General features: G+C 37.9%; 1 protein-coding gene across 3 annotated transcripts; it reads right to left on the bottom strand.

Annotated features, from left to right (window-relative positions):
• On the bottom strand, window positions 1-26,066 carry LOC127839040 (uncharacterized). Of its 3 annotated transcripts, none has more exons than XM_052367187.1 (8): window positions 25,896-26,066; window positions 18,267-18,459; window positions 17,405-17,595; window positions 15,851-15,962; window positions 14,746-14,894; window positions 9,172-9,330; window positions 775-982; window positions 1-457 (listed from the first exon to the last, which is right to left on the bottom strand). In XM_052367187.1, exons 1-8 carry the CDS (start codon window positions 25,911-25,913, stop codon window positions 84-86), a joined length of 1,404 nt encoding a protein of 467 aa, XP_052223147.1. In that variant the 5' UTR covers window positions 25,914-26,066; the 3' UTR covers window positions 1-83. The 3 variants fall into 3 exon arrangements, with proteins under 3 accessions (XP_052223147.1, XP_052223157.1, XP_052223165.1); XM_052367197.1 differs by lacking the exon at window positions 9,172-9,330 and adding an exon at window positions 6,919-7,077; XM_052367205.1 differs by having other exon boundaries at window positions 299-457; window positions 779-982; window positions 25,896-26,065.
• Between the last annotated feature and the right edge of the window lie 281 nt (window positions 26,067-26,347).

Here is a 26,347-nt window from a genome sequence, read left to right as displayed (position 1 = left end):
TAAAGTGGCAACTTTTTTATTTGTACATAAACAAATGAACCATTCATGCAAAAAGGACAGTTTTATCACTCTCATATAAAACACTATGCGTTTTGAAGTTCCACATCACTTTGTGACTGCAGTTTAGCTTTCTTCCTCGCTGGTCTCCTTTCAGTGTCAGTCTGAGCCATGCGTTCAGCAGCATGTGAAAAGTGTTGCTCCATTAAGTCCTTACTCATGAAGTCAGCCTCCTTGACGTGATGATCATCCACTGTGGATCCCTCATGTCCTTCTCCTGTGGATCCATCAGTGTCTGTGACCCGAGTCTTCCCTGCTGAAAGGCTGGCTGTGTTAGTCAGTGTCCCAGCCAGACTCACCGACAGAGCCTGTGAACCATGAAGTGTCAGGCCAGAGTTCAGCACAGAGTTTATCACATCCTGACCAGAGTTCATGAGACTAGCCGCACTCAACGATGTACCTACACGAATGATGATGATCGGTTTAAGTATAATTGTTATTCTGGGAAAAATATGTTTGATGTTTATTTGTAAAGTGTTTTTCCAGATTAACCTGTGTAGTCCTCACAGGCTAATCAGGGACAACATGTTTCGCCTAGACTATATAACATTTTCGCTAAAAGAGGCTTCATTTAAAAGGACAATTCCATATAAGGGACAAGTATCATCCCTGATTAGCTTGTTTGGACTGCTCACACTAATCTGAGATGACAATTTCACGCAAATGCATTAAGCCAAGTTTTCACTGAGTGAGGCTTAATTATGCACCAATACCTACCTACAGGATTGATGATGATCATCTTGGTCTGTGACTTCTTGTTCTGGTTGTGGTTCTTAAGCACGGCCTGCTGTACCAGTTTCAGCTGGTTCCTGAGGAGTTCGCTGTGCTGGGTCTGGAGGCTGGTACACAGCTCCTGTAGGCTCTCGCTGGTAGGCACGGACAGCTGATCCATCAGCTCCTGCTCTCTGGCCTTGCTGGCATTCACCTGCAACCACAACAGACAATTATTTCATGAACTCACCTGCAACCAAATCAGACAATTATTTCATTAACTCACCTGCAAGCACAACAGACAATTATTTCATGAACTCACCTGCAACCACATCAGACAATAATTTCATGAACTCACCTGCAACCATAACAGACAATTATTTCATGAAACTTAATGAGCCGTGCTCTGTGAAAAGGGGCTTTAATTAATGTGCGCAAAGTATCGTCCCAGATAAGCCTGTGCAGGAGGCTGATCAGGGATGACACTGTCCGCCTAAACAAGATTTCTGCTAAGAAGAGACTTTCTTGAAACGAAAAATATAAAAGCGGAAAGTGTCATCCCTGTTTAGCCTGTGCACAATGCACAGGCTAATCTAGGACAACACTTTACGCATATTCATTAAACCCCCTTTTCACAGAGCACGGACCATTTCTTTTTATACAAATAACAGCAGAAAATTATGGCAACAAGTGTTCAAATACGTTGTATTAAAGTAATGATTGCGATGAATACATGGCCTTGGCTGATAGGAGCCATCACCCAATATTGCATATTGTAATCTTATGAACATGCAAGTACCACGTTGCATATACCACGTGACTTTTTAAGATCTGTGTTGGGAAAATAAAGCGCGACCCAGTCAACATTTTAATGATGTCTTTTTAAATATTTCACCATATTTAATGGGATAAAGTTGAAAGCCCGCTCATTCGTGAGAGTTTTCTATAGGAATCATGATCTTTTCAAACAAATAAGTATTTTTCAGGAAAATGCGACCGCGCATTTGTAATATGAAGTCCCCACACTGATCCGACATTTTTCTAACCGTTCAAATGCGCGGTTACACTTTACTAAAAAAAAAATACTTATTTGTTTACAAAGATCATGATACCTATAGAAAACTCTTACGAATGAGCAGGCTCTCCACTGCATCCCATTAAAAATGGTGAAATATTTAAAAAGAGATCCTTAAAAATGTTAACTGGGTGGCGCTTTATTCTCCCAACACAGATCCGAAAAAGTCACGTGGTATAGGCACCGTGAGTACTTAACCAGTCGTTTTCTTGCCCATGTTGATCAGTAAGAATTAATTAATATTGATTTTATCGCATCTCAGTTTTTATAACTTAATATTTATTTATGACCTTCTCTGAAAGAAAAGACAAATATGACTGCATATTTCGACCTATATTATATTAATATATATTAAGGTTATCCATATAGTATCAAGATATCAGATAGTGTTTTTCCCAGGAGGGCAAAGGGCATGGCGCATTACTTTCAAAAAGGTCATTTTAATGCACATTTTAGGCACAAAAGGGCAAAAACGTTCCGTGAACACCTGGTTTTGGGAGAAACATGTAATCGCATCAGAAGACGTTGTGGGAAAATATAATCAAGCACATTTAACTTACTTTAATTAATATTAATATATTTACCTTGTAATGTCCATTAAAGTTCCATGCTGTTTCAGTAAACTGTTTCAGTAAACTGTACAGCACGACAAACATAACAAGAGATTGCCAAGCAATATTGTCCCCTACTGGTGAAACTCCACCATTGTAATGATTTTTTTTTTTGTTGCCATAGCAACCACAATTTTTTACGTAGGTAGGAACAAAATGAATTAATGTGCATAATCTCCATATTGCCATCTGTCCACGATTCAAGTTTCATGAAAAAATATGAAGAACTTTTAAAGTTATCGCAGGATCCAGAAAACTGAGACGGACTGACAGACAGACAGACAGACAGACTGACACACAGAGCGCAAACCATAAGTCCCATCCAGTTTCACCGGTAGGAGACAATAAAGCAATATATGCATATGAATCCGATTATCCACTAACATATAAATGAAACCATGTTTGTCTTATCCCATTTTCTAACAATAATCTTGTCAGATGTTTTAACTTTTCGAGAAAACTTAACGCTAACAATTTGCAAACACTTGTTTCCGTGACATACATCCACTGAGTAGATTACTAATAAATATGTTTTTGGTATCTAAAACGTTTTATGCATCGTTGATTACCACAGGCATTCATTTATCCTTTCTAAATGTATGATCTCCATCGTTAATTCGATCGTTATTTGCCATTGTAGCAGAGAGTCAATTTATTTTCTGTATAGTCCGCTATCTTGTTAAAATGATGTAAGCGAATAGGTGCGCATAGCAACTAACATCGTATATGTCCGCCTAATACACGATTTGCATTTTGTTAAATAAGTATATGTTACAGTCATTGTTCAATAATTAATTAAAGATGATACAAGATAAAACTTGTTAGTGTTTTTTTTTAATTTAATTACGCATAGAAATTAATGTTTTGGGATTATTGAATTATGCATGAAATGCACTATTTCCACGAGGATATCATCAAGGTTTTCATCAAGTCTCCGAAGTAAGTGTCCAACATTTTATCGTGGAGGAGTACACATTTCGGACCAATTAGTGTGCTTGGTATAACAAAGCCACTGAAATTAATGATTGATATTGACACGGGGTTATTCACGCATGACTAATTCACAACCGCGTGAATCTTCGCTGCCTATGTGCCATTCTCTGATACTTGTCGGCTTAGAAGTTTGGTCAAGGGGCAATTAAGATGTTATCAAAAATGGCATGTGGCGGCTTTTGAATTTTAAAAGGGTGGCGGCCTTTGGAAAGGGAAGCATGGCGCTAAATGGCTTTGAAAGGGGGCAGAGTTGCGCTACAAAAAAGGGCATGGCGCCGCGCCACGCTAAACATCCTGTATAAAACACTAAGTAACATATGTGACAGGATTATATCTAGATAGAAATTCTGGCATCCATAGACATTTCTTATTATTAATAACAATACATTTTCAGAAGAGTCATTTCACTCTTTCAAATACATGAAATATGCCCTCCTTTGCTTATTAAAACCTATTGTTCCATTTATAAACAAGCGCACCGCCTAGCGGGTGCAGACCGCTCATCTATTTTTCTTTTTAAATTGAAAGGACCAATCTCAATACTTCAATCAAATAGGGTGGAGAGGTGGGAGTGAGAGGGGTGTATAGTGTGGGGGTGTGGTCATTTATTACATTATCCTTCAAAAATAAGAAAAAAAAAGAACAAGAGGGCCTGAAAGGCCCAAAGTCGCTCACCTGAGATAACAAGATATTATTGGGAAAAATCTTCTGACCAAGTTTCATGAAGATCGGAAAATAAATGTGGCCTCTAGAGTGTTAACAAGGTTTAACTATAGCCATTTAAGGAAAAATACCTCGCCCCCTGGTAGCCATGTTTTTTAACCAATCCGCATCATTTTTGAACTCGTCCAATATATTATCTGGATGAATCTTCTGACCAAGTTTCATGAAGATTGGAAAATAAATGTGACCTCTAGAGTGTTAATAAGGTTTTACTAAAGCCATATAAGGAAAAATGCCCCGCCCCCGTGGTGGCCATGTTTTTCAACCAACCGGCATCATTTTTGAACTCGTCCAAGATATTATTGGGATGAATCTTCTGACAGAGTTTCATAAAGATCGGACTATAAATGTGGCCTCTAGAGTGTTAACAAGATTTTACTATAGCCATATAAGGAAAAATGCCCCGACCCTGGTGGCCATGCTTTTAAAGCAACCAAAACCATTTTCGAACTCATCCAAGATATCATTGGGACAAATCTTCTGACCAAGTATCATGATGATCGGAAAATAAATGTGATTTCTAGAGTGTTAACAAGGTTTTACTATAGCCATATAAGGAAAAATGCCCCACCCCCTGCGGCCATGTTTTTCAACCAACCGTCATCATTTTCGAACTCTTACAAGATATTATTGGGATGGTTCTTCTGACCAATATCATTTTTGAACTCATCCAAGATATCATATAGACAAATCTTCTGAGCAAGTTTCATGAAGATCGGAAAATAAATGTGGCCTCTAAAGTGTTAACAAGGTTTTACTATAGCCATATAAGGAAAAATGCCCCGCCCCCTGTCGGCCATGTTTTTCAACCAACCGGCATCATTTTCGAACTCATCCAAGATATTATTGGGATAAATCTTTTGACCAAGTTTCATGAAGATTGGACAATAAATGTGGCCTCTACAGTGTTAACAAGATTTTACTATAGTCATATAAAGCCATATAAGGAAAAATGCCCTGCCCCTTGGCAGCCATATTTTTCAAGCAAATGTAACCATTTTCGAACTCATCCAAGATATCATTGAGACCAATCTTCTGACCAAATTTCATGAAGATTGGACAATAAATGTGGCCTCTAGAGAGATAACAAGGAAAATGTGCCATATAAGAAAAAATGCCCCGCCCCCTGGTGGCCATGTTTTTCAACCAACCAGCATCATTTTCGAACTCGTCCAAGATATTAATGAGATGAATCTTCTGACCAAGTTTCATAAAGATTGGACAATAAATGTGGCCTCTAGAGTGTTAACAAGATTTTACTATAGCCATATATAGCCATATAAGGAAAAATGCCCCGCCCCTTGGCAGCCATGTTTTTCAAGCAAAGGTTACCATTTTAAACTCATCGAAGATAACATTGGAACAAATCTCCTGAGCAAGTTTCATGAAGATCGGAAAATAAATGTGGCCTCTACAGTGTGAACAAGGTTTTACTATAGCCATATAAGGAAAAATGCCCCGCCCCCTGGTGGCCATATTTTTCAACCAACCGGCATCATTTTCGAACTCGTCCAAGATATTATTGGGATAAATCTTCTGACCAAGTTTCATGAAGATCAGACAATAAATGTGGCCTCTAGAGTGTTAACAAGATTTTACTATAGCCATATAAGGAAAAATGCCCCGCCCCTTGGCAGCCATGTTTTTCAAGCAAACGTAACCATTTTCGAACTCATCCAAGATATCATTGAGACCAATCTTCTGACCAAATTTCATGAAGATTGGACAATAAATGTGGCCTCTAGAGAGTTAACAAGTCAAATGTTGACGCCACACAACGCACAACGGACAAAAGGCGATTACAAAAGCTCACCATGAGAGCACCCTGTGCTCAGGTGAGCTAAAAAAATGTGGGGGGGATTCTTGGGTGTGATGGTTGGACGGTTTTTCAATAATAAAATAATAACATAATAAAAATAAATATTTGTGTATTTTTTAACCATGTTTAAAAAGATTTCTTTTTATCTTTTTAAGGGGGGGGGGGGGGGGGGGGTCGAGGGGGGGGGGGGGAGGGGGTTGAGAGGGGTGTATAGTGTGGGGGTGTGGTCATTTATTATGCAGAAATCTGTGTTTGATTATCGTTAAAGAAAATGTTTCTTATGTTATGCGTAAATCGATTAATTCATTTTAATTACGCCTGTTTTATACCCCCTAGCATATGCTTTGGAGCATTCAATAAAACATACTTATAAATCAAGCACTGGAAGAGACTAAATTTACTCCATTAAAATATTCTATTAGACGTGTACGTCTCTCAAGTAAATCAATCACAGTCGGATTGTAACGGAAAATTGTGGACCTGCTATCGCAGACAAGTAAGGTCAAAAGGCAATAAAGATGTTATTGATAAGGGCGCGTGTCGGTTTTTGCTTTTGAAAAGGGCAGAGTGGCCCTCCAGAAGGGCAGCATGGCGCAGCGCCAAGCAAAAAGAGCCTGGGAAAAACACTACTTTGTATGCTAAATAGGTGAACTGGCAAGTGCAATAACTGAATAAACTGCAAGTAAATGAAACTTGCTCAGATAAGACTGTGGACGACACTTTCTGATGTATGTTTTTTTAGAGAAAAGGAATGCTCTTCTAAATGAAAATTCAGTTTAGGCTGAAAGTGTCCTCCTTGATTATCCTGTGCTAGCTGCACAGGCTTATCTGGCCTGACACATGAGTTAGACCTCGTTTTCCCACCCAGAGAGGCTTATATAAAGGGCATGTAAAGGTCTTCTAGCCGTCCACATGAATAGTCCCAGCACCTTGGCCTGCAGGTCCCTAATGACAGCGTCCCTGTCCAAGAGCTCCTGTTCCAGCTGGACCACTCTCTGCTGCAACTCTTTCACCTGCATCTCCAGTCCGGGGTCACCAGTGTGGTCATCTCCCGAGTCATTCACCAGGCTGCTGGCATTGGATAGGTCCTGACAGAAACACAAGTACAGCTGATACACTGTAAACATGGTATCCGGACAATCGCTCCTAAAGACAATCGCTCCTACGCTAAATTTGACGAGGCGGACAGTCGCTCCTTCGATGTTTTGACGAGGCGGACAGTCGCTCCTACGATCTTTTGACAGGGCGGACAGTCGCTCCTACATTATTTTGCCGACCCGGACAATCGCCCCTACATTATTTTGTCAACCCGGACAATCGCTCCTACATTATTTTGACTCCAGGGCAATACGTAAAATACACCGATCAAAGGTTAACACCTATAATTAACCGACAATTAAATTTGCCAACTTGTTAAGTCGATTCAACATGAGCCGATCAATGTGATTCTAATTAATCTATTTACTTATTAACAAATTATGTTACATTTTGTCGATTCTTCAAATGTAATTTCGCAAACTGTAAAACAATATGTATATATTGTCATGTCTCACACCTTCAAATTTACTTCCAACATGGAACTTCTAACGAACAAATGCGGTCAGTCTGTGCTATGCTTAGAGGGTCACTCGTATTCAAAGAAGCACACGTCTAAGTCTACAATACGATGGGTATGCAGTAAAAGTCGTTTCGATTCCTGCAAGGGCTCGCTGACAATTAATCTCAATGTAAGTCGACATATTAAAATAATTGTAATGTTATTATGCCCATTCATGCTCAGGAAACATTTGTTGTGTAAAAAATATATATAAAAAAATCACGATTAAAGTGAGACTGCAGGATTTTGTCCAATATTTATTTATTTATTTATATAAAATATGTTAAAAAAACTTATTATACATATATTTCAATATAAGTTAAAATAAAAGTTCAGAAGAACATGTGTGGAAAAAAAAAGCGAAATAAGACAGATATTTAATTCTGAAATCGGAAATGTCTGTACAGTCGAAGTTGCAATTTATGAATTTCGTCTTCAATGTATAATTTTTCTTGTCTATTTTGTGTTATTGTAACATATACATATAACATTTTATCATTACAATTTAACATATATAAAAATCGTGCAGTATCACTTTAACACATTATTTAACAAGAGCACCGCCTTGCGGGTGCAGACCGCTCATCTATTTTCTTTTTAAAGGTGAAGGGACTTTCATTTTCAATCACAAAGGAGGGAGGGGTGGAAGCACCCTGTGCTCAGGTGAGCTAAAAAAATGTGGGGGGGATTCTTGGGTGTGATGGTTGGACGGTTTTTCAATAATAAAATAATAACATAATAAAAATAAATATTTGTGTATTTTTTAACCATGTTTAAAAAGATTTCTTTTTATCTTTTTAAGGGGGGGGGGGGGGGGGGGGGGGGGGGGGGGTCGAGGGGGGGGGGGAGGGGGTTGAGAGGGGTGTATAGTGTGGGGGTGTGGTCATTTATTATGCAGAAATCTGTGTTTGATCATCGTTAAAGAAAATGTTTCTTATGTTATGCGTAAATCGATTAATTCATTTTAATTACGCCTGTTTTATACCCCCTAGCATATGCTTTGGAGCATTCAATAAAACATACTTATAAATCAAGCACTGGAAGAGACTAAATTTACTCCATTAAAATATTCTATTAGACGTGTACGTCTCTCAAGTAAATCAATCACAGTCGGATTGTAACGGAAAATTGTGGACCTGCTATCGCAGACAAGTAAGGTCAAAAGGCAATAAAGATGTTATTGATAAGGGCGCGTGTCGGTTTTTGCTTTTGAAAAGGGCAGAGTGGCCCTCCAGAAGGGCAGCATGGCGCAGCGCCAAGCAAAAAGAGCCTGGGAAAAACACTACTTTGTATGCTAAATAGGTGAACTGGCAAGTGCAATAACTGAATAAACTGCAAGTAAATGAAACTTGCTCAGATAAGACTGTGGACGACACTTTCTGATGTATGTTTTTTTAGAGAAAAGGAATGCTCTTCTAAATGAAAATTCAGTTTAGGCTGAAAGTGTCCTCCTTGATTATCCTGTGCTAGCTGCACAGGCTTATCTGGCCTGACACATGAGTTAGACCTCGTTTTCCCACCCAGAGAGGCTTATATAAAGGGCATGTAAAGGTCTTCTAGCCGTCCACATGAATAGTCCCAGCACCTTGGCCTGCAGGTCCCTAATGACAGCGTCCCTGTCCAAGAGCTCCTGTTCCAGCTGGACCACTCTCTGCTGCAACTCTTTCACCTGCATCTCCAGTCCGGGGTCACCAGTGTGGTCATCTCCCGAGTCATTCACCAGGCTGCTGGCATTGGATAGGTCCTGACAGAAACACAAGTACAGCTGATACACTGTAAACATGGTATCCGGACAATCGCTCCTAAAGACAATCGCTCCTACGCTAAATTTGACGAGGCGGACAGTCGCTCCTTCGATGTTTTGACGAGGCGGACAGTCGCTCCTACGATCTTTTGACAGGGCGGACAGTCGCTCCTACATTATTTTGCCGACCCGGACAATCGCCCCTACATTATTTTGTCAACCCGGACAATCGCTCCTACATTATTTTGACTCCAGGGCAATACGTAAAATACACCGATCAAAGGTTAACACCTATAATTAACCGACAATTAAATTTGCCAACTTGTTAAGTCGATTCAACATGAGCCGATCAATGTGATTCTAATTAATCTATTTACTTATTAACAAATTATGTTACATTTTGTCGATTCTTCAAATGTAATTTCGCAAACTGTAAAACAATATGTATATATTGTCATGTCTCACACCTTCAAATTTACTTCCAACATGGAACTTCTAACGAACAAATGCGGTCAGTCTGTGCTATGCTTAGAGGGTCACTCGTATTCAAAGAAGCACACGTCTAAGTCTACAATACGATGGGTATGCAGTAAAAGTCGTTTCGATTCCTGCAAGGGCTCGCTGACAATTAATCTCAATGTAAGTCGACATATTAAAATAATTGTAATGTTATTATGCCCATTCATGCTCAGGAAACATTTGTTGTGTAAAAAATATATATAAAAAAATCACGATTAAAGTGAGACTGCAGGATTTTGTCCAATATTTATTTATTTATTTATATAAAATATGTTAAAAAAACTTATTATACATATATTTCAATATAAGTTAAAATAAAAGTTCAGAAGAACATGTGTGGAAAAAAAAAAGCGAAATAAGACAGATATTTAATTCTGAAATCGGAAATGTCTGTACAGTCGAAGTTGCAATTTATGAATTTCGTCTTCAATGTATAATTTTTCTTGTCTATTTTGTGTTATTGTAACATATACATATAACATTTTATCATTACAATTTAACATATATAAAAATCGTGCAGTATCACTTTAACACATTATTTAACAAGAGCACCGCCTTGCGGGTGCAGACCGCTCATCTATTTTCTTTTTAAAGGTGAAGGGACTTTCATTTTCAATCACAAAGGAGGGAGGGGTGGAGTGAAGAGGGGTGTATAGTGTGGGGGTATTTCAAACATAAAATAATAAAAATAAATATTTGTGTTTTTTAACCGTTTGAAAAAAAAAATTGGGGGGGGGGGGTTAGTAGGGGGGGGGGGGGTATAGTGTGAGGGTGTGGTGGTCATTTGTGTGATGATCTTAAAAAAAAATAAAAAATAAAATTTTTTTAGGGGGAGTGGGGGATTCGGGGGAGGGGGGGGTGGGGTGGGGGGGGGGATACACTTGGGTGCGATGGTTGGACGGTATTTCAAACATAACATAATAAAAATAAATATTTGTGTTTTTTAACCGTAAAAAAAAACAAGGGCTGTTTGTAAAACATGCATGCCCCCTATATGGGCTATAAGTTGTTGTAGCAGCCATTGTGTGAATACGTTTTTTGTCACTGTGAACAGTGGTGGTGGTGGTGGTGGTGGTGGTGGGGTGGTGGTGGTGGTGGTGGTGGTGGTGTGGTGGTGGTGGTGGTGGTGGTGGTGGTGGTGGTGGTGGTGGTGGTGGTGGTGGTGGTGGTGGTGGTGGTGGTGGTGGTGGAGGAGGAGGAGGAGGAGGAGGAGGAGGAGGAGGAGGAGGAGGAGGAGGAGGAGGAGGAGTAGTAAGTAGTAGTAGTAGTAGAAGTAGTAGTAGTAGTAGTAGTAGTAGTAGTAGAGTAGTAGTAGTAGTAGTAGTAGTAGTAGTAGTAGTAGTAGTAGTAGTAGTAGTGTTAGTAGTAGAAGCAGCAGCAGCAGCAGCAGCAGCAGCAGTAGTAGTAGTAGTAGTAGTAGTAGTAGTAGTATGCATTACAAAAATGCAGTTAGCCTTACATTTGGTAAAATTTAAATATATTACAAGGGAGGCAAATGCTGTAACAATTACCTCCCCAATCCTGCTTATATTTATATTAATCAACAAAATTAAACATTAACACAATATTTAATATACAAAATATACAAAAATCTCATATTCTGATAATATTTTTACTGATCCACTGTATTTTACTAAAAGGATGATGTTTCATTGGACTGATGATTATAGATTTAGGATTACAGACCAGTTGCTTCAGTAATATTGTTCAGAGTGTGCCCTGTTGGCCGTGTATGCATTCTTGAGTTATCATTCAAAAACCATTTTACTATTTCAAGTCACGGTGACCTTGACCTTTGACCTAGTGACCTCAAATCAATAGGGGTCATCAGCGAGTCATGATCAATGTACCAATGAAGTTTCATGATCCTAGGCCCAAGCGTTCTTGAGTTATCGTATGACAACCACCTGGTGGACGGACGGACCGACCGACCGACTGACATGAGCAAAGCAATATACCCCCTCTTCTTCGAAGGGGGGCATAAAAATTTGGGGGGGGGGGGGGTGGGGTCGGGTATAGTGTGAGGGTGTGGTGGTCATTTGTGAGATGATCTTAAAAAAAAAAAAAAAGGTGGGGGAGATTCGGAGGGGGGGGGGGGGGGGGGGGGGGAGGGCACGGGGGATGGTTTGGGTGGAGTCTATTGTGGTATGTCAGGTAAGAGTAGCTTTGTCAAAGTATCAATCAAATCTAATCATAAATAAAGAAGTAATGGCAATTTTAGCAAAATTTAATAATTTGACCTTGAGAGTCAAGGTCATTCAAAGGTCAAGGTAAAATTCAACTTGCCAGGTACAGTAACCTCATGATAGCATGAAAGTATTTGAAGTTTGAAAGCAATAGCCTTGATACTTTAGAAGTAAAGTGGATCGAAACACAAAATTTAACCATATATTCAAAGTTACTAAGTCAAAAAAGGGCCATAATTCTGTAAAAATGACAACCAGAGTTATGCAACTTGTTCTTTTACTGTACCCTTATGATAGTTTGCGAGTGTTCCAAGTATGAAAGCAATATCTATGATACTTTAGGGGTAAAGTGGACCAAAACACAAAACTTAACCAAATTTTCAATTTTCTAAGTATAAAGGGCCCATAAATCCGTCCAAATGCCAGTCAGAGTTACATAACTTTGCCTGCACAGTCCCCTTATGATAGTTAATAAGTGTTGCAAGTATGAAAGCAATAGCTTTGATACTGTAGGAATAAAGTGGACCTAAACACAAAACTTAATCAAATTTTCAATTTTCTAAGTATAAAAAGGGCACATAATTCTGTCAAAATGCCAGTCAGAGTTACATTACTTTGCCTGCACAGTCCCCTTATGATAGTTAGTAAGTGTTGCAAGTATGAAAGCAAAAGCTTTGATACTTAAGGAATAAAATGGACCTAAACACAAAACTTAACCTAAATTTTCAATTTTCTAAGTATAAAAAGGGCACATAATTCTGTCAAAATGCACACCAGAGTTATCTTACTTTGTTTGCCCGGTCCCCTCATGATAGTAAGTAAGTGTACCAAGTTTGAATGCAATAGCATTGATACTTTCTGAGAAAAGTGGACCTAAACGCAAAACTTAACCGGACGCCAACGCCGACGCCAAGGTGATGACAATAGCTCATATTTTTTTTTCAAAAAATAGATGAGCTAAAAAATCATAGACATGCCGATTAAGAAATCGTTCAGTGTCATATATCAATCGGTCAAATGTGATCACAATGACCTTACTAATTGTTTACTTACCTTAATTAACTTTAATGTGACGTCAGTTTGTAATCTTTTTTGTGAATCTTTATGCACGGTTCGCACATCATAGGTGTCAAAATGGTCATTATAGATTGATACTACCATTGTTGATATAGCAATTATTGATTGAATGATATTTATTGAAAGATTGTACTTGAAAATGATGTTTGCGTTTTATTAAGACTTTTTGATTCTTGCTACCTTATTTGCCAGTAACACATGTCTTAAATTAAATTTTATTATTATATAAATACTATTTCTTTGCTATTATATAAATATAACTTATGATTTCAGGTAACACAAGTGAACGGTCAAATCCTCATTTGCACGAAGCAGATCATCACATGATTGAGGCGAACAAATAACGATTTGAAATCATGAACGCTGCACTGATTTGTATAAATCGAGCTGTGTGTATAAAAGTACATATGTGCTTCTTTTCGTTTGTTTGTGCTTTCCTTTGCGTATTTTGTGTGTATATATGTTTATAAATGTCATATAAATGTCATACCATAAATACAATGAAATAAAGAACAACATTTCATCGATGCGTTTTTTATGTTTATTCCATTCGCAAAATGGCACTTATTCCAATAAATGTAATGTAGGAACGAATGTCCCTGATAGGAATAATGCAGGAACCATTGTCCGAGGTGTCCTTAACTGTCTGTCTGTAAATAAGTAAATTAATTATTTAAAATCACATTGATCGGCTCATGTTGAATCGACTTAACAAGTTGGCAAATTTAATTGTTGGTTAATTATAGGTGTTAACCTTTGATCGGCGTATATTATGTATTGCCGTGGAGTCAAAATAATGTAGGAGAGACTGTCCGGGTTGACAAAATAATGTAGGAGCGATTGTCCAGGTTGGCTTAATAATGTAGGAGCGACTGTCCACCCTGTCAAAACATCGTAGGGGACTGTCCGCCCTGTCAAAACATCGTAGGAGCGACTGTCCGCCCTGTCAAATTTAGCGTCGGAGCGATTGTCCGTAGGAGCGATTGTCAGACCATACAATGACTATGTATGTTAAAACATATAGGCGCCAAATGTCCAGATAAAGAGAAACAGAGCTTTATGTGTGTCCATAAATTGTAGTCCCAGATAAAGGGAAACAGAGCTTTATGTGTGTCCATAAAATGTAGTCCCAGTAAAGGGAAACAGAGCTTTATGTGTGTCCATAAAATGTAGTCCCAGATAAAGGGAAACAGAGCTTTATGTGTGTCAATAAATTGTTGTCCCACATAAAGGGAAGCAGAGCTTTATGTGTGTCCATAAATTGTAGTCCCGGATAAAGGGAAACAGAGCTTTATGTGTCCATAAATTGTAGTCCCAGATAAAGGGAAACAGAGCTTTATGCGTCCATAAATTGTAGTCCCAGATAAGGGGTAACAGAGCTTTATGTGTGTCCAGAAAATGTAGTCCCAGATAAAGGGAAACAGAGCTTTATGCGTGTCCATATAATGTAGTCCCAGATAAGTTAGTGGAGTTCCTGCGGACTGCACAGGCTTATCTGGGACAAGATTTTATGCTCATGCAATAAACCCGTTTTTTCCAGAGCACGGCTTAAATGTGTCCTACCTGTGAAGTGTCATGCATGGAGTGGGGTGTCCTACCTGTGAATTGTCATGCATTGAGTGGGGTGTCCTACCTGTGAAGTGTCATGCATGCCGTGGGTCTCATCCTGGATGATCATGATGGTCTGGGTGTCTGACAGCCCCACCGTCTCTATGGCCCCCACCCCTGTCACCATGTCTTCCACACCACGATGCATCATCTCACTGCCAGCCTGGGTGTACGCTGATACACAAAATGTCCATACATCAGTCGCGATACACAAACAGTCCATACACCAGTCGTGATACACAAACAGTCCATACATCATTTGTTATACACAGTCCATACATAAGTCGTGATACACAAACAGTCCATACATCAGTTGTGAAACGCAAACAGTCCAAACATCAGTCGTGATACACAATCAGTCCATACATCAGTCGTGATCACACTTATTTAGCAACATGTTACATCTAAAGTAAGTATAAAATGTTAATGTTAAATCAGTGGTAAAATCTTAGAGATTGTGTTATCAATGGCAAGTACCATTTTTCGAATTAAGAATAGGTCAAGTGAATTGGAATTGGTGAGAACTGCTTTTTCATTATATGTACCAGTAGATTAATGGTTTAATCTTGTGTAAGTGAAATACAAACAAAAAGCTGAATAATTTTATGTTATGGATTACTCGGGCAACCAATGTTAACATAATTAAACATAATGTAACAGTCACAACTTCTCATTTTCAAGGCTACATTCTTATTTAATGACATTTATTATGTCACCAATAGATAAACATTTGTAGAACTCAAAGAGTGGGACTGTGGGCATTTAGATGCTCTTTGTTTGCGTAAAAAGATTCCTCGTTTCCATGTAAACATGATGTCTCTTGTCAATTCTGTATTAGCCTCTCTCTGGAAAAACTTGTTTCAGTGCATGTGCGTAAAGTGCTTTCCCAGTGTTTCAGTGCATGTGCGTAAAGTGCTTTGCCAGATTTGCAGTCGGCACAGCCTTATCAGGACTTTCCTCTTTTGTTTATTTTTTTAATTATTGGAAGTCTCCTCAACAAAAGTCCAGTGTAGGCGGAAAGTGTTGTACCTGATAAGCCTGTGTTGACTGCACAGGCTAACCTGGGACAACACTTTACGCACAATAATTAAACACCTTTTCCCCAGAGTAAGGCATGTACTTAGACTCACAGGTCACTACCGGTAGGCTGGAGTTTACAGAGTGCACAGTGAATGTGTCCACAGGAATGGACGCAGCAGCCTCCTCTGTCTCAAAGCCCTGTGTCACAGGCTGGTTGGTATCCTGCAATGACACAACAATCAGATTGTTAAACCAAGTACTGATGACTAATTAGCCATTCAGAAGAAACAACTAAAGTTTAACAAGAGCTTGTCACAGTAGTGCCAAATCCCCGCCGAAATGTGTTTGCTTGTATGACAACATTTGTTTTAGAGAGTAGAATAATATTTGTAAAAACAAATAAAGGGAGATAATTCATTATGCTCCGGACAAAACTTTCTTGGAAATTAAATAAAGGGATACAATTCAAACACTAAAGTAGATAGAGTTATGGTTCTTAGTCACTGCACTTCTCCTACTTGCCATCTGTTTAAGTTTGAAGTTTCAAGTAAATCCCTTCAGTAGATTTAGAGTTATGCTCCGGACAAAAATTTACTTTAAAATTATATAAAAGGGGAGATAATTCAAAAACTAAGGTAGATAGAGTTATGGTTCTTGGTCACTGCACTTCTCCTAGTTTCTATATGTTTATATTTCAAGTTTCAAGTAAATCCCTTTAGTAGATTTAGAGTTATGCTCCAGACAAAATTTACTTTAAAGTTATATAAAAGGGGAGATAATTCAAAAACTAAGGTAGATGGAGTTATCGTTCTTGGTCATTGCACTTTTCCTTGTTGCCATCTGTTTATATTTCAAGTTTCAAGTAAATCCCTTCAGTAGATTTAGAGTTATGCTCCGGACAAAAATTTACTTTAAAATTATATAAAAGGGGAGATAATTCAAAAACTAAGGTAGATAGTGTTATGGTTCTTGGTCACTGCCCTTCTCCTAGTTGCCATCTATTTATATTTCAAGTTTCAAGTAAATCCCTTCAGTAGATTTAGAGTTATGCTCCGGACAAAAATTTAATTTAAAATCCTATAAAAGGGGAGATAATTCAAAAAGTAAGGTAGATAGAGTTGAGTTCTTGGTCACTGCACTTCTCCTAGTTGCCATCTGTTTATATTTCAAATTTCAAGTAAATCCCTTCAGTATATTTAAAGTTATGCTCCGGACAAAAATTTACTTTAAAATTATATAAAAGGGGAGATAATTAAAAAACTAAGGTAGATAGAGTTATGGTTGTTGGTCACTGCACTTCTCCTAGTTGCCATCTGTTTATATTCTAAGTTTAAAGTAAATTCATTGAATAGATTTGGAGTTATGCTCTGGACAAAGTTTCAGCCGGACGGACAGACGGACGGGACCAATTACTATATCCCCTCCAAAATTTTTTTCGGCGGGGATAATAAAATAATTTGCATAAAAAATATTCTTTAGCTCCATTAACCATACAACAGTACAGAAAGTATTCTCATTCTGGCTTATTTATGGTGTTTTATGAATAAAATATTGCAGCCAGATACAATTTATCTTGCCAGATGCCAGATTTTGTCAATTGTGCACATCAGCACATTTGTCGAATGGCAGGGTAAGTAAACACTGGTCTTGCTGACTAGACTTGCCTGTGCAATCTGGATTTGGAATGTTGTTTGCGGATTTCTGAAGTGAGTTTTATAGTGTTTGATGGCCTCGTCTCTACGGTTGAAGCCGTTCCTGCACTTGTAGCAGTGCCAGTGAGCTCCCTTGAAGCGCTTCTCTCCCTTGATCACTCCCACAATCTCGCATTGTGCACAACAGCGCAGGATCTTCAGACCTCAAACCCACAACATCAATATCAACTACAAGGTTGATCAGCGTTGTATTATAACATATCATCCTTGCTCTGTGAAAACGGGGCTTCATGCATGTGCGCAAAGTGTCATCCTAGATTAGCCTATGAAGTCTGCACAGGATTATCAGGGATGACACTTTCTGCTTTAATGGTATTTTCAGTTCACAGATTAATTTGAGATGAAACTTTCCGCCTAGACAGGGTGTATAAAGAGTCTTGACAGATTTTAATTTGGGATTTTTTTTAATTCTCATTCTTAAAGCCTTATTTTACCAAAGACCAGCTATATTTACATTAAGTTGTCCAAACAAAAGCTTCTTTCTGTAGTAAAAAAAATACCCCTCCCCTAACAAAAAAAATTGCATGTCATAATACATAGGCAGTATGTATGATCAAACAATAGACATTTTTTGGTTGAAAAAGAGGTATAACTGCAGAATTTTCAAGTAGAACAACAAACACCATGAATCTGATATAAACCTCCATCTGCTTTGTTATGGAAATATAAAAAAGATCGGGGTTGACTGGGATAACTGTAAATTTGCTTAAAAAAAAAAGTCAATAAATTGTCACACATAAACTTATATTCAATTAAGTAACTTTTTTCATATACAGTTGTATTTGTCAGGAGTTACTGACCATGTAGAACATACCAGCAAATTCAATGCCTTTGTCAACATGTTTCACTCGATAATGAGCCTTGAGGATGACAGGGTCAGTATAGCAGTCTGACTTCACACAGAATGGACAGTGCATGTGGGGAGGGTGGTCCGAGCAGCCACCATCAAAGCACTGCTCTGGCTGGTAGTTGGCTTCTGTGCCCTTCATCCTCACACTGGGATGAGTCTGTAATCATAAAACCTGCCATATCTCATATCCGCAATTAGACTGCAGCCAAAAACATGGCCAGACCACCAGTCATGTCCTGTTAAATAGTGCACGGTCTGGCTGGTCAGTCCAATTTCATTTTGAAAAATTAAACTTTTGTTTGATAAATCCAAAGTTTCAAACATGTCAACGGTTCATGAAAATGTATAAGTTTTTGCAATAAAAACAGCCGAGTATTCCGAATTCGAAAATACGCTATTTTGGCCCTTGCTACACTTTGGGGGATTAAGGCCGGGGCCCTTAGAGGGGGGAATTTTGCGTTGTTTTGGGTGAAAAAGGGAATTTTAGAAGATCTTTTCACCAACACTTAAAATTGCTATATTTTAATGCAATTTACATAAATATACATTTAATCAAAGGTTAATAGCACACTACCAGCTGGCAACATAGGTATAAAAGTAAACAAGAGGGCCTGAAAGGTCCAAAGTCGCTCACCTGAGATAACAAGATATTATTGGGACTAATCTTTTGACCAAGTTTCACGAAGATCGGAAAATAAATGAAGCCTCTAGAGTGTTAACAAGGTTTTACTATAGCCATATAAGGGAAAATGCCCCGCCCCCTGGCAGCCATGTTTTTCAACCATCCGGCATCATTTTTGAACTCATCCAAGATATTATCAGGATGAATCTTCTGACCAAGTTTCATGAAGATCGGACAGTAAGTGTGGCCTCAAGAGTGTTAACAAGATTTTACTATAGCCATATAAGGAAAAATGCCCCGGCCCCCGCCCCTTGGAAGCCATTTTTTTCAAGCAAACATAATTATTTTCGAACTCATCCAAGATATCATTGAGACCAATCTTCTGACCAAATTTCATGAAGATTGGACAATAAATGTGGCCTCTAGAGTGTTAACAAGGTTTTACTATAGCCATATATAGCCTATCAGGGCCCTCAATCCATTTTAGGGGAAGCGGGTCGCTACCCATAGCAGGGGGAATTTTCATGGCATTTCCCTTTTGGGGGGGATTTTTTACTTACTCTCTCATTATAACATTTGTACATGTTTGCACTATATTCATTGCTTTTTTTATAATTAAGTATGTTTGACAAGATTAAATTAAAATAGAATTGAGATATAATAATCATGAGACACATCTAACTATAAAAAATTTAAAAAAAAAAAAAAAAAATTTTAAGGGGAATTTTTCACCCAAAAAGGGGAAAAAAGTATACTTTTCAGGGGGGGGGAATGCGGCCGAATTTCGGCCGTGGATTTGACAGATTGAGGGCCCTGATAGCCATATAAGGGAAAATGCCCTGTCCCTGGTGGCCATGTTTTTAAAGCAACCAAAACCATTTTCTAACTCATGGAAGATATCATTAGGGCGAATCTTCTGACCAAGTATCATGATGATTGGAAAATAGATGTGACCTCTAGAGTGTTTACAAGGTTTTACTATAGCCATATAAGGAAAATAGCCCGGCCCCTGTGGTGGCCATGTTTTTCAACCAACCGGCATCATTTTTGAACTTGTCCAAGATATTAATGGGAAGAATCTTCTGACCAAGTTTCATGAAGATCGGACTATAAATGTGGCCTCTAGAGTGTTAACAAGATTTTACTATAGCCTTATATAGCCATATAAGGAAAAATTCCCCGCCCCTTGGCGGTCATGTTTTTCAAGCAAACGTAACCATTTTCGAACTCATGTAAGATATCATTAAGACAAATCTTCTGACCATATTTCATCAAGATTGGACAATAAATGTGGCCTCTAGAGTGTTAACAAGGTTTTACTAAAGCCATATAAGGAAAAATGCCCCGCCCCCTGGCGGCCATGTTTTTAGCCAACCGGCATCATTTTTGAACTCGTCCAACATATTATTGGGATGAATCATCTGACCAAGTTTCATTAAGATTGGAAAATAAATGTGGCCTCTAGAGTGTTAACATGATTTTACTATAGCTATATAAAGCCATAAAGGGAAAAATGCCCCGCCCCTTGGCAGCCATGTTTTTCAAGCAAAGGTTACCATTTTTTAACTCATCAAAGATATCAGTGGGACAAATCTTCTGAGCAAGTTTCATGAAGATCAGAAAATAAATGTGGTCTCTTAAGTGTTAACAAGGTTTTACTATAGCCATATAAGGAAAAATGCCCCGCCCCCTGGCGGCCATGTTTTTCAACCAACCGGCATCATTTTCGAACTCGTCCAAGATATAAGTGGGTTGAATCTTCTGACCAAGTTTTATGAAGATCAGACAATAACAGTGGCCTCTAGTGTGTTAACAAGATTTTACTATAGCCATATAAGGAAAAATGCCCCGCCCCTTGGCAGCCATATTTTTCAAGCAAAGGTTACCATTTTCGAACTCATCCAAGATATCATTAAAACCAATCTTCTGACCAAATTTCAAGAAGATTGGACAATAAATGTGGCGCCTAGAGAGTGAACAAGGCAAATGTTGACGTCGCACGACGAACAATGGACGACGGACAAAAGGCGATCACAAAAGCTCACCATGAGCACGTTGAGCTCAGGTGAGCTAAAAAAAAGGGAATTTTTTATCTGAAATAGGGAAAAAAGGTATACTATTTTAAGGGGGGAATGGGGCCGAATTTCAGCCCCAAAAATGGCCAAAAGAGGGACCTGGCTATCGAATATCCAGAATACCCCGCGAGATAGATCTCCTGTCTAATCCAATAGGAATACACTGACTTTCTATGGAAACTTCTGTAAGATAGATCAAATCGTCAATTCAAAACTTTGGCTTTGGGTTTAATAATGCTTTTTGTTTTGAGCATTTATCCACAAGCACAAACAACACGCAAATTGATATCAATGGTAACAGGTACATGTATTGTGTTTGTTACGCTGTTTTAGGTAGTTGCAATAATACAACTCCAAGCTATTGACCCTCCGGGTCGCTGGGAACTACTATTTTAGGTTGATTGAATTCGATTTTATAGGCAAACTTGAGACTTATTCTTTTTACATTGGTTTAATCAGGAAGAACGCTGAGCAGTACATATCAGGGCTAGCGCTGGCCCAAAAAATGTTTGAGCCATCAGATGTAGGGGGGTCCGGGGGAGGGGGCATGCCGCCACCCCCCCCCCCCAGAAATTTTTTGGATCCTAGATTGTCTGTGGTGCGTTTTGGGCCTATTGCCAACCAGTTTTCGTTTGTTTCAAATAACAATATATACTATAGATTTTTCATACTTCTTTTAATGACAACAAACACATGTCACATATCATAATATACATCACATCACAATTTTCATAGTAATAGAGATATTTTCATACAGCGTATTTTTAACAACATGATGAATGGCATGTAAAATACAAGCATACATTTTATTCACAAAATACATTGTTTTGCTACTTTACTGCTTGCTGGCATCGACGGCATGAGTGTGATCTGAAAATATAAAAAAATAAATAAATACATAGTCAATCTGCATATATACATATAGTTAGACTATAGCATTTCAAAGTAATTTCAAATTAAAATTCCTCTCATCTTCAAAATCTTACCTTTAGACTTTGCATGTTTCGTCACCGAGTCTTTTTTCAGGATATTGCAACCTACAGTGAACGTGTTGGAATTCTGCACCTTAATGCATAGGTCACAGTACATTGCAGTCGTCGAAATTCGCACTAGCCCGACAGCAAAAAACTAGTATTTTTTCTTTCGGGCTTGTAGGAAATCCAATATTACAAGCCCGACGTGCTTGTACAATTCATTAAACAGAAAACGAGTGCCGCTTTCATTTTCAATATTTGTAAACAAAGTTTTGAGCAGCTTAAATCAACAACCGCTTATGTTTTAACACACTTATACAGCGCATGGTTTTGTGGTTTCCGGATTGCTATTATGTACAATAAATGTTTTGCGTTGCATTTGGGACACAGAGAGTAATGGCCGAACCATTTTGTACACACCGGTCTTACTGACCTGTGTACTTACGCGAAAGGAATTGTGGGTAGCACTTCTTTTACAAGTGAAAAGCGAAAGAAGGTCAGGTAATCATACTTCTAATAATCGCTATCAGTCTGGATAGAGATTAAAAATCACATTTTAACATAATTAAATAACATTTCTTTAAACAACATTACGTTTTAAACACACAATAAAGAACGGTTTTTCTTTCATTATTAACTTTTTCATTCCTACGCAGAACCATTTTTGCGGAAGCATAATTCCCCAAACCAGGGGAATGTGATGCGTCTAAGAATAGAGGTGACAATAACGTAGTGACGTCACCATCTATGTATAGAATGATGGCCGAACAGTTGTCATTCAAGTACGTCGTTGAGGAATGCTTATCTGAGGTAACTGTGATTGACGCATTTGTCAACTGGCTTTTTGTAGAATAACCTGGCACTTAATTGCTTATATATTTTCTGGTGGTTCACTAGGTTTGCTCTCTCTTTCACATGGATAGATGGGATAAATTTCTGCTAATTTTTTACCTAAACTTTATGTATATATTTATAATTGTGATTAGATTGAAATCCGTTTGTGAAATTAATTTCTTCTTATTTCAGGATCCGAAATAGGCTGGCTCAGATGACGAGGAAGCTAACTTGGATGGTGATGAAATTAATAAGAGATTTGTATTGTATTCTAAAGATTGAATAAATGAATGCTTCTTTGGATGTTTTATGTTATGTTTATCTGCATTTTTAACAAAAATGTTTGGGCTAGTAAAATCTGACTCGGGCTTGTTCAAATTCCCATAGTACTAGCCCGACTTGCTTGTAGATTTAAATCTGAATTTCAATGACTGACATTGATTTTGATTCATTCTCAAAGCGAAGCCAATTATTATCAACTTTCCATGACTCTTGGAATGCTCTAGTTTTTGTGTGTTTTAATTTTTTGTTTGTTCAGACTCATTTTCGTCCAAAGGACGCTTTAAGGTTAAAGAAGTCATGTTAGCGACTGTACGGACAAAGTGGTTACTTCCATTTATATAGTAGACGACATGAATTAGTCTTTCTATGCGTTACAAATTCGTAACTTTAATTAAACTTTAATTGCAATTAAACCACGCGTGTTTTTCACGTTTTCCTTTGATTAAAATACGCCGCTGTTAGTTATCATAGTGTGTGAGTAAAACGATCAAATTAATTAATTAACACCTTTTCATTTCAATCGAAAATCGGCAGAAAGTTGTAACATCAACGACATAGAACTTATTATTTAATTATCACTTTTTAATTAAGATCGATAGTCAGCTTGCAAATAATTAATTTATTGTCACGCTTATTTTCATTTTTAATCTTATAATTAGCTAAAGAAACTTCAGCGTACAGTTTACATAGTATTGACAGACCTGTACGCTGAAGCTAACCCCGTATCGAAAGTCAACCAGAGTCATAACATATTTATGTCACGCTATAAATCAAAGAAAGCTCATTTTCTTGGATACATTTCTACATATATTGGTGAATGAATATAAAATACTGCATCGGGGATTATTTTAAGGTTCAAATATTTCAAATGCATCTTACAATATACGAAAATAACTCTCATCATCTGAAATTCACAATTTTGACGCCATTGTCGCTTTGTCACGTGACGAGTTTTCATTTCGATACTTTCAGATCGACCTTGACATTATTTGCTGAAATTGTAAACATTACTTTCGTTTTCTGAAATCTATTATTTGTGATAAACAACTTACGTCTGGTGGATTATAAGACTGATTTCAGTGTGAATCCGGTAGTTTTAAATCATATTCACTTTGAGTTTGTATTTACACTACAATTTGTTTACAAAACAAGCGAAAATAATCTAAAATACCGGGAAATGTCATTCTGAATTTGAAAACACTTGAGCACATGGTATGTTACTAAAAATAGAAATAACGTCATATGACCGTGAAATCTCGGGAGATTCGCATTTCAAGTAAGTCTGTCACATCGCTGTTTTTCTCGATATGTAAAAGCAGAATAGATAAATTTTACATGTTTAAGATAGTATTTTGTGAAAGATTATATCAGTTAAATGTAAAAAATGTCAATCTTTCCGATCAAGTGGTTGATTTGGGACAATAACTGCATTTAAAAGCTGTTTTGGACCGGTATTTATTTACTGCCAACTTTTCGGGAATTTATGGTTGACTTTCCTAATGGGGTTGGTCCATAACTATAAAGTCGCGCCAGTCAAAAATCATAAAAAAGCGACATTTAAAGTTATGGTAGCCAGAACTATCTTATAATACGACATTTGCGACCATCCGCTATTTTGTTTGCAGACGACAATATTTACTGTGTACTCAAAGCTCCACCCATTTTTACGTTTCATTCAACGACATCATTTCATGTGTAAGCGAGCTCAGTTTTGATTGGCCAGCTACCATGTGCACTCCAATAACAATAAGGTCAAGCGATGTCTCGATACAGGTGCAGACCGGTTTTCGTTCACTGTTCAAATTGCGAATACTTTCATTGAAACAAAGAGAAAAATATAGAAAACCAGTTTCAGGTTAAAATGGCGGCTGTTTTCAATGAAATTTTACAAGATTTTTGCATTTTCGCAAATCGGATTTTTCTTGAGCCAAATTCTCAATATTTTCGCAAATGGCTCGAGTGGCGAACGACAGCGCGAGCCCTGCATATGTAGTAATAATAATGTACCCAAAAAAGCTCAGTCAGAGCATTCAAGAAGAACTACCGGTAAAGGGACATTTTAAATAAAAAATTGGCAAATGTCTAGGGTTTATTTTCTTACATACATAACCATCAGTATAGATTGCATGTTAGAACATCATAGAACAACTTTTTTTTAAATCTATATTGATGATATGAACTGCTGACAGCCTGTAAAAGAACTATCTTAGTGTTTATTGTAGTTGACACAATGTCTATCTATCTATATATACTGTCTTACACCCCTTTCGGGTATTATAGACAGGTGCGCTGTCAGTGCAGGTAAAACCGTAAAATGTGAAAAAATGAGAATGTTAAAAGTATCTTAGATTTATTAACAGGTGAAGTGATTTAAGGTTCAAAACTGATAAAAACATGTCTCCCGGAGTTCAAGGGGCAGAAGGGGAAAGCAGGGACTGCTTTAACCCTTCAAGATCAGGATGTAAAACTGTAGTGGCACGGAGGTTGTTCCACATCACAATAGCACTTGGAAAAAATGAAAACTTGTAATAATTTGCAGTAGTATGGATCCGTTTGTAGGAGAGGGGATGCATGTGACGCGTGAATCTGGTGGGTCGCTTGATATATGATGCAAAGTCACTAAACCTTGAACAATTTTGAAAAACATTATTAATGTGGTGTTATTTTGTCTGTCTTGTAGGGTCTGCCAACCAAGTTCCTGTTGCATGGAGGTGACACTGTCATACGGGGAATAGTTATGTAGGCGGCTAAATTGATGTAGACGAAGTTATTGATGACTAATTACTTTCGTGCCAAGGTTACTCACAATAAATGTTGTCATCATGAGTGTTAATTTAAATATGCAGTTGTCACTGCAATGGATGGTTACACAAAAACAAGAAAATTAAATTGTCTGCCAGAAAGAAATTCTACTTCCTTTTGTGGTAACGTCATCGATTTCAACAAAATGGCGTTCGAACTTGTGTTCCTTCACAAACCTATACCGTATAATACAAGCGGTTATTCAACACTAAACGTGAGGGGAGCGAGACAATTCACCCCAAAGACAATTCACCCCCAGGAGACAATTCACCCCCTAGACAATTCACCCCTGCTCACTGGACAATTCACCCCCAGAAATTTTTTTTGTTTCGTTTTGCTGTTTCTTTTGGATTTAGTAATTATGAATATCTGTTTTCTAAGGATTGTAAGTTATTTGTATTCTTCGAATTTTTATAAAGTTCTTATAAAAGCATATTACGATGTTCTCAGAATTTC

Source organism: Dreissena polymorpha, chromosome 1, assembly GCF_020536995.1.
Source record: "Dreissena polymorpha isolate Duluth1 chromosome 1, UMN_Dpol_1.0, whole genome shotgun sequence".
Classification (NCBI taxonomy): Eukaryota; Metazoa; Mollusca; class Bivalvia; order Myida; family Dreissenidae; genus Dreissena; species Dreissena polymorpha.
This window is presented reverse-complemented; position numbering and strand designations above follow the sequence as displayed.